The following is a 9,618-nucleotide window of genomic DNA, read 5'->3' on the forward strand; positions in this document are numbered from 1 at the left end:
GATAGAGGAAATTGTGTCATCTCGGGTGCATTAGAGTGGGGACAGGAGACTTTGTAGTGTAGTATTTTCTTTGGTTACCAAAAGCTGTTCACTCACATTTCACATTCTGACTGCCTGTTCTAGGTTTTGTAATAAAAATCCAAACATCAGCAACGTGTTGATGACTCTCGTCAGATTATGTTAAAAATGACTGCATATTAGTAAAACCATGGTTTTTAAACAAAAACATGTTCTTTGTTTAATTACAGAGTACAAACAGGGGAAATTCCCTTTCATCTGTAATATTAAAGCCCACAGAAGTGCATCAGTCTTATCTGATGAGTCACAGCACCCTCTGTTGGACAAAAGCACAAAGTGCAAATGTTTTTTAAGTTGATGACATTCTGAGATGACCTCACACGTCACCCAATTTCTTCTGTCTTTGCTTTTTTTTTTTTCCCTCTCAGGGGTGTAATGACTGTTTTACCTGTAAATACTGAATTTTTCCCTCAGGTCTGTATATATATATATATATATGTATATATATATATATATATATGGTATATATGGTGGTGTATAAGTATATACACCACACCAGACAAGACCCCAGGGGCAGGCTTTGTAGAGATGCCCCTGAGACAATGCAGCACATAACAGCAGGGTGTAAGATGCAAGCAGTCAGGGCATACATGGGATGTCATGAATGTCATGAGCAAGTGGCCGGCATAGGACAGCGGTCCCCAACCCCCGGGCCTCGGACCGGTACCAGTCCGTGAGTCGTTTGGTACTGGGCCGCGAGAGTTGAGGCTCAGGTGTGAAATGTATAGTTTTCAGGGTTTTTATCGGTTTTCAGCATTATTTTGTTATCGTTTTTATCGTTTACTCGGTTTTCTCTGGGTCTTTTCACGTGTGTTATGAATAAATCTTCTTTTTTTCGGTACCGGTACTAGTTTTTTGTATTTATCCGCGACACCTTAAAGGCCGGTCCATGAAAATATTGTTGGGCATAAACCGGTCTGTGGCGCAAAAAAGGTTGGGGCCCGCTGGCATAGTATACCTGGTCATACTGTGCCAAGCATGGCCTGGAAGTCCCAAGGTCAAAATGGGAGATGCCCCCTAAGGTGGATGAGAATGACCAGGCAAACATCCTGTTGAACTTCCAGATACAGACAGACAAACTGGTAATGGCTAACTAACTAGACATAGTGGTAGTGGACAAGTAGTGGAAGATGGCTGTAGTGACAGATGTAGCTATACCGAATGATAGCAACATCAGGAAAAAGGAAGTCGAGAAGCTCAACATGTACCAAGGGCTGGGAGAATAGCTTGAGAAGATGTGGAGGATGAAGACAACAGTGGTCTCAGTAATCAGGTAATCTGACTACTCGGTACAGTGACCCCCCAACCTGGGCAAGTGACTCTAGGAGATCAGACGCAGTCCTAGGAACAGCAAAGATACTGCGCAGGAGCCTCGAGCATCTGAGGACCGGAGGATGAAGGATAAAGACCGCCTGCAGGGAGAGGGGGAATTTATACCATCCAAGGTGTACACTCAGTGCAGGGGAACAATATGAGAACAGTGCCACCAAGACTGGAGATAGAGTAATACTGGAAGAGCATGTGAGAGAAGGGACCCATAACAACAATGCTCAGTGGCTAGCAGAGCTAAGACCAGACCACAGCAACCTCCCTGAACAGGAACCAGTAAGCATCACAGTGGAAGACATCCAAGAAAGATTAACAAGATCAACAGGACCCTGAGAGCCTTCATCAGGAGTTTGTTGATCACTAGAGGCCAACTTTGAGCCAATACCACAAGTCACCATCAAGTGTGGGATCTGTAGTTGGAAGAAGTGTAGTTGGATGGTAACAAAGAGAGGGAAAGGAGTCAGGAGGGGGATGTACTACCAGAAGGCAACACTGTAGACATTAAGGACAAAGAGTGGGGAAGTTTTTAATCATATGGATGGCATTTGGATTTAAATTAAAATAAGATGAAATAAAATTAAGATTCCAGATTTAAAATGAAGCCACAAAGGACAATGATTTGTCAAAAAAAGTGACAGAGTCCAGGAGCATTTTGAGGCGGAAAGGAAAGGAAGCAAACACAGAGAAAGAAACAGAGAAAATAGCTCTGAATAAAATGTAAAAAAGACTTTCAAATACCAAAAATGATTTCATAGAATTAAAGGAAAGCATTAGAAATGTGCATGAAGAAACAAGAAAGACCTCAGCATTAACATGTAGACTTGGACAAGACTAAGACTTTTCCTTAAACAGATATTTCCTGTTTATTTTATTTTAGAAAATAAAAGTTAAGTCTAATCTCACAGATGTCAGAGAACTCATAAAATTAACTGCATAAGGTCATATTTTGGCATAATAGATAAATTTACTTAAATGATGCATTTTGTCAACATTACACTACAGGTCCACAGAGTACTTCACACTGCAGTAACTGAGCTATCACTGTCAAAAGGTTCCTCTGGGGAACAGTGGAGTGGAGTGGAACACGGGGGCAAACACCAATTTTGGGCTACTTTTTTGACAGTGAGAGCTCAGTTACTGCAGTGTAACTCCACACCAGATGGTGGCGGTAAAGCGTCTATTCTATGTTTTTAAACAACGATGAAAAACCCAAAGGAGAAGTGGAAATACGGGTAGGCAGTAGTGAAGGTGATTCTGCGAGGGCTCTATATTATTTGTGTACTGTGAACATATATTTTGCTATGGATTCACAGCCCCCGACACGGCCATGGGAAAGGCGGATTCCTGGCTCAGTTGGTGCATCTTTAAATTACAGGTGAGCGAATTTCGGCGGGGCCGCAGTCGCGAGAAGTCTCTCGTGTTTACAACTGGAGCTGCTCGCAGTTGAAATGCTAAAGTTGTCGCTGTCACTTCGTGCAGGAGTTGTTAGACGACAGTTGACATTTTGTTTTAATAATTGACACGATGGTGAAAATTATTGCAAAACGATGAGTCGTGTTTGCGCTTGTAAGAGTAATTGGTTGCCATTAAAAATGCCCCCAAAACAAAAACGGCAACTAATTATTTATCTGCACAGCCGTACAAGTGGCTAACTGCTAGTTTGGTCCTCTGAGGCCGTGTCCTAGTCAGTGTGTCTCGCTAGATTTCTCTCTCTTCTGTTAATTGAGCGTTTTTGTTTGTTTGTTTTGTTGCAATTCTGGTTAATAAGTGAAATTAATAAAAGCCCCAGAAATATTTGAATTGCATTTTTGTTTGTTCTGTAGTTGTTAACAGTCAATTCAGAAGAAAATGTAGCTGCTGTCTTCCTGTTGCTGTTTGCCAACAAACTCAGTTCCTTCGCCCGATAATTTCCTGCAGAAAATGCATATATAGAGATGTAGCCTCTGTAGAGCGTCTTGGGTCTGTCCCGGGGCCTCCTGGTTGTACATGCTTGGATCGCCTCACCTAGGAGGCGTCCTTGCCAGATACCTAAATCGTCTTATCTGCCTCTCTTCAGTGTGAAGGAATAGCAGTTCTACTCTGAGCCCCTTTCGAGTAACTGAACTCCTCACCCTGTCTTTAAGGGAGAGGCCAGCCACCCTTAGAGAAAGCTCTTGTTTTTTTTGGTTTTTTCCCATTTGTCAGTCCTTTGCTCACCTGTCCCCAAACTCGTAAACAAGACCCAGAGAAGATTTAACTCCTCCGCTTGCTGCTGCAAGTCACATTTTTTTTAAATTGTCTTATTATTATATTCGGATAATTAAAAAAAAATATATATGTACAACAGTTTGTTTATGCAGTCAGCATTTGTATATATACAGCAGTATGCTCAAACAAGCAATAGTGAACGCACCTTTGTGAGGCAAATTCCACAATCACAGCTCAATCAGTCCCCCCCCCACCTGACACTTTTTTCCACTTTAAGGGGGGAAATGGAATTAAATCTGCACACATCTTTATCTTTTTTGGACATATCAACATATCCTTTTAAGGTTAAGAGAATATGGTCATCAGATTGGAGAAGCTGAACAATCAGAGCTGTGATAATGATATTTAAGGATATTTAAGGTGTGTTGACTGGTTCATAATGTCAGCTCATGAGAAAACATCCCATGCTAAAAGTTGCCGGTAGCTGCTGGTTGATGGTGAATTTACTGTGTATTTTCCACTGTCTGTACAGATGAAGAGTACCAGATCTGGAGATGAGGCAGGAGGAAGAGTTGACTCAATTCAATTTCAGTTTATGTATGTAGCGTTAATCACAACAACAGTCACCTCAAGACACTTTATACGGCAAGGTGGAGGCCCTATTGTAATACAGAGAAAACTAAATGATCAAAACAACCCCTTTTGAGCGACCACTTGGTGACTGTGGGAAGGAAAAACACCATTTTAACTGGAAGAAACTTCCAGCAGAACCAGGTATAGGGAGGGGCAGCCTCTGAGGACTGGTTGAGGGGAGGGAGAAAGGACAAAAGACATGCTGTGGAAGAGACCCACTCTATAGAATAGAATAATCCTTTAATTGTCCCACAAGGGGAAATTTGGTTGTAACAGCAGCCAGAAAGACACATATACAAACAAACAGTACACAGAACAGAAACATACACAGTTTTTCTTACATATTTACATATTTGAGCTGTTGAGCAGTTTGTGGACTGTGGTTTAGCTTGACTCCATGATGTTTCTGAACTAATGCTTTGCTCAATTAATGTTGCAATGAATTATGGGTGGATTTTACTGATATTCTATCTTTATGTTGTCACCAAACAGATCTACAGATTTGGGATTAGCTAGAGGCTCCTCCATCTCTGCTGGCCCTTCTGTCCTGCCCAGGATGGCGCCCCCGGTTCCCCCTCGTCAGGTCCAGCAGTCCTACCGTCCATCCTACAGCTCCTTCTCCCAATCTTACAGCCCCTATGGGAGCTCCATCTATGGTGGCTACAGTCCTTACAGCTACGGCTATGGTGGCGGCTATGGTGGTGGCTATGGTGGTGGCTACAGCCTGGGAGGATACAGACACGCACCTCACCTTGAAGACGTCCCCCCCAGCAGGTTTGTGCAGCAGGCAGAAGAAAGTAGCCGCGGTGCCTTTGAGTCCATCGAGAGCATCGTCCATGCGTTTGCTTCAATAAGCATGATGATGGACGCCACCTTTTCTGCGCTACATAACGGTTTCCGTGCCGTACTGGAAGTAGTCAACCACGTCACACGACTGCGCGTGCACCTCACCCGGGTTTTGTCAAAGTTTGCTCTGGTGCGCACATTGCACTACTTGTACCGCTTGGTGCAGAAGCTGCTCGGGAGGAGGCTAGACCCTGAGGTCGAAGCCCTGTGGCCCAACCCCAGTGAGGCCACTGGTACGAGATCATCCAGAGAGATGGAGGACCAAGCAGTTAAATCCTGGCCCATCTTAATGTTTTTCGCTCTAGTCTTGGGTGTACCCTACCTTATCTGGAAGCTGAGCTCCTCTGCTGACTCTGAAATCAAAGGTAAGGCTTGCAGATGGAACAGCAAGCACTCACATATTCATAAAGATACATTTTGTTTTGTTGTTTGCAGTACACATGTAAAGATGAGTCTGCTTGTATGACATCATGTGCCTTTCTGTAACTCTGTGGCAAATAAATTGGGTATCATAGCTCCGTATGCCATTAGTCACTTTACAACTGACAGTACAAAGCAAGTGGACTTGCTTTTAATTAAAACAAGTTAAAATTATGAATGTCTTTAATTCAGTTTCCTTGCTTGATTTAGACACTAACTGGGCAAGTGGGGAGGACGACCACGTGGTGGCCAGAGCAGAATATGATTTTACAGCTGCTTCTCAGGAGGAGCTTTCTATGCAAGCTGGAGAGATGCTCAACCTCGCTCCTAAAGGTGAGGAGCTTTTTACTGGCTGCGGGACATTTGATTCTGAGTGCTTTGACCCAAAACCTTATATTTTTGTTTTCCTTATCTTCGGAATAACAGATGAGGGCTCTTCTTTTGTGTGAGCGTGCACCATGTTTACAACTATCACAGTGTTTTCCTCTCCCTCATGTGTAGAGCTTCAGCCCCGTGTGCGTGGTTGGCTCCTGGCCAGTGTGGACGGTGAGACCACAGGGCTCGTCCCAGCCAACTATGTTAAGATCCTCGGCAAGAGGAGAGGCCGCCGGGCCGCAGATATGGAGAGGCTCGCTCAGGCCCAGCAGGCGAACACGCAGGCACCCCAAACAAGCTTGGCTGCACAAATGCAGACAACTGGAGCCCAAGGCTTTACCCCTGCCTCTGCCTCTGCCTCAGCCTCTTCTTCTGCCTCTGCTTCCTCAGAGGACCTTCTGGAGTCAGCGTACAGGGAAACACCTGCTTCATTCAATCAGGGATCATCCACCTCCACCATGCCCTCCAACACATCACTTAACATCCCTGAAAAGACTGATCCATGATCTTTATGTCCATAAATGTTCATTCATAACAGCGGTTTGCTCAGTGTGTAACTCTGGAGCTTAACTAATAATCTGCTGTTAGTTCATATTTTGGGGTGGTGGGCAAACCACAGACCTCATCAGGAACTGTTAAAGTAATTTTCGATTCAATTTTTTTTAACGCAGTATGGACCTTCTTATTACTTGCCAAGAATTGTTTCCTTACACAAGGCTCACTGCGTCTGAAAATCTGAGCTTAATTTTTTTTTAAACTCAAAGCTTTTACATGAATGAACAAATGAGTATTCTAAAATGTGTTTTTAGGCACACTGGCACATTATGTGTACAAGGACAGTGTAAGAACACAGTTAAGGTGTTTTGTTTGATCATGTGATCACATTTTGTTTTGACTCTCACATGTTCGGTTTCTGTATAGTTTTCTGTGACGTTAATTGGATCTATTCAGAATAAGAAAGGGGCGAATTTTGCACATTTTCAATAGTTACCATTCAGAAATTTTTGGAATATTTAATATGATTATTATGAAAATAAATAATTTAAAAATCGTTTTTGTCCATTGTGCTATAAGGTATCAAGTGACAATGTTAGAAATTTTGTCAAGATTTTCAATTTCAAAACTTGGACCTAACTGTTTAGTTTTAGTTTATGCTAATTTAAATGACATATTAGTATAATATAATTTCATTAAATTTGTTTTAAAGTCTGACTTTATGGCAGAAGCACTTGATTTGCGACCACTGTCTCCAAGCAACAGGACGCCTGCTGCACTGCGCCAACAGTGACGAGTCACCGTTGCAGATACAGACCGAATAAACGCATTTTGTTAATCGAAAGTGTTCTGGGGGTAGATTTTTATGTAGTATTTTGATAGTGTAACCTGCCGGTAGCATTTTCTGTGTTGTCGGCTTAATGACATACATACATCAATTTAAATAGCCACTTGCTCAGCTAACTGTATGCTAGCTAGAAGCTAATGCTACCTTCCATGGCTATCGGAATTACTGAGGCAGAGTTCAATTCAATTCAATTCAATTTTATTTATATAGCGCCAAATCACAACAAATGTCGCCTCAAGGCGCTTCATAGATACAGAGAAAAGTCCAACAATCATATGACCCCCTATGAGCAAGCACTTTGGCGACAGTGGGAAGGAAAAACTCCCTTTTAACAGGAAGAAACCTCCGGCAGAACCAGGCTCAGGGAGGGGCGGCCATCTGCTGCGACCAGTTGGGGTGAGAGAAGGAAGACAGGATAAAAGACATGCTGTGGAAGAGAGACAGAGATTAATAACAGATATGATTCAATACAGAGAGGTCTATTAACACATAGTGAGTGAGAAAGGTGACTGGAAAGGAAAAACTCAATACATCATGGGAATCCCCCGGCAGCCTACATCTATTGCAGCATAACTAAGGGAGGATTCAGGGTCACCTGGTCCAGCCCTAACTATATGCTTTAGCAAAAAGGAAAGTTTTAAGCCTAATCTTAAAAGTAGAGATAGTGTCTGTCTCCCGAATCCAAACTGGAAGCTGGTTCCACAGAAGAGGGGCCTGAAAACTGAAGGCTCTCCCTCCCATTCTACTTTTAAATACTCTAGGAACAACAAGTAGGCCTGCAGAGTGGGAGCGAAGTGCTCTAATAGGGTAATATGGTACTACAAGGTCATTAAGATAAGATGGGGCCTGATTATTTAAGACCTTGTATGTGAGGAGCAGGATTTTGAATTCAATTCTGGATTTAACAGGAAGCCAATGAAGGGAAGCCAAAACAGGAGAAATATGCTCTCTCTTTCTAGTCCCTGTCAGTACTCTTGTTGCAGCATTTTGGATTAGCTGAAGGCTTTTCAGTGAGTTTTTTGGACATCCTGATAATAATGAATTGCAGTAGTCCAGCCTGGAAGTAATAAATGCATGAACTAGTTTTTCAGCGTCACTCTGAGACAGGATATTTCTAATTTTAGAGATGTTGCGCAAATGGAAGAACGCAGTCTTACATATTTGTTTAATATGTGCGTTGAAGGACATATCCTGGTCAAAAATGACTCCAAGGTTCCTCACAGTGTTACTGGAGGCCAAGGTAATGCCATCCAGAGGAAGAATCTGGTTAGATACCATATTTCTAAGCTTTTCAGCGCCGAGTACAATAACCTCAGTTTTATCTGAATTAAGAAGCAGAAAGTTAGTGGCCATCCAAGTCTTTATGTCTTTAAGACATTCCTGCAGTTTAACTAATTGGTGTGTGTTATCTGGCTTTATGGACAGATAGAGCTGGGTGTCATCTGCATAGCAGTGAAAATGTATGCTATGTCTTCTAATGATGCTGCCTAGGGGAAGCATGTATAATGTAAACAGAATTGGTCCTAGCACTGAACCCTGTGGAACTCCATAATTAACCTCAGTGTGTGAAGAGGACTCTCCATTTACATGCACAAATTGGAGTCTATTAGATAGATATGATACAAACCACTGCAGTGCAATACCTGTAATACCTACAGCATGTTCTAATCGCTCTAACAGGATATTATGGTCAACAGTATCGAATGCTGCACTAAGGTCAAGAAGGACAAGCACAGAGATGAGTCCACTGTCAGAGGCCATAAGAAGATCATTTGTAACCTTCACTAAAGCTGTTTCTGTGCTGTGATGCACTCTGAAACCTGACTGAAACTCTTCAAATAAACCATTCCTCTACAGATGATCTGTTAGCTGTTTGACAACTACTCTTTCAAGGATTTTTGATATGAAAGGAAGGTTGGAGATTGGCCTATAATTAGCTAAGACTGCTGGGTCTAGAGATGGCTTTTTGAGTAAAGATTTAACTGCAGCCACCTTGAAGGCCTGTGGTACATAGCCGACTATTAGAGATAGGTTGATCATATATAAGATCGAAGAATTAATCAATGGCAGGACTTCTTTGAGCAGTTTTGTAGGAATGGGGTCTAAAAGACACGTTGATGGTTTGGAGGAAGTAATTATTGAAGTTAACTCAGAAAGATCGATTGGAGAAAAAGAGTCTAACTTAACATCAATGGAACTACAAGTAGCTGTAGATAATATTACATCTGTGGGATGATTATTGGTAATTTTTTCTCTAATGATAAAAATTTTATTTGTGAAGAAGTTCATGAAGTCATCACTAGTTAACGTTAAAGGGATGGTTGCCTCAAAAGAGCTCTGACTTTTTGTCAGCCTGGCTACAGTGCTGAAGAGAAACCTGGGGTTGTTCTTATTTTCTTCAATCAGTG

At 42.2% G+C, this 9,618-nt stretch overlaps 1 protein-coding gene across 1 annotated transcript; it reads left to right on the plus strand.

Moving 5' to 3' along the window:
* The first annotated feature begins 2,633 nt into the window (after positions 1-2,633).
* Positions 2,634-7,355, plus strand: pex13 (peroxisomal biogenesis factor 13). Its single transcript, XM_006808060.3, has 4 exons — positions 2,634-2,782; positions 4,720-5,438; positions 5,704-5,826; positions 5,995-7,355. Exons 1-4 carry the CDS (start codon positions 2,709-2,711, stop codon positions 6,372-6,374), a joined length of 1,296 nt encoding a protein of 431 aa, XP_006808123.2. The 5' UTR covers positions 2,634-2,708; the 3' UTR covers positions 6,375-7,355.
* Positions 7,356-9,618: the final 2,263 nt, after the last annotated feature.

This window comes from Neolamprologus brichardi, chromosome 13 (genome assembly GCF_056152115.1).
Source record: "Neolamprologus brichardi isolate AB-2024 chromosome 13, ASM5615211v1, whole genome shotgun sequence".
Classification (NCBI taxonomy): Eukaryota; Metazoa; Chordata; class Actinopteri; order Cichliformes; family Cichlidae; genus Neolamprologus; species Neolamprologus brichardi.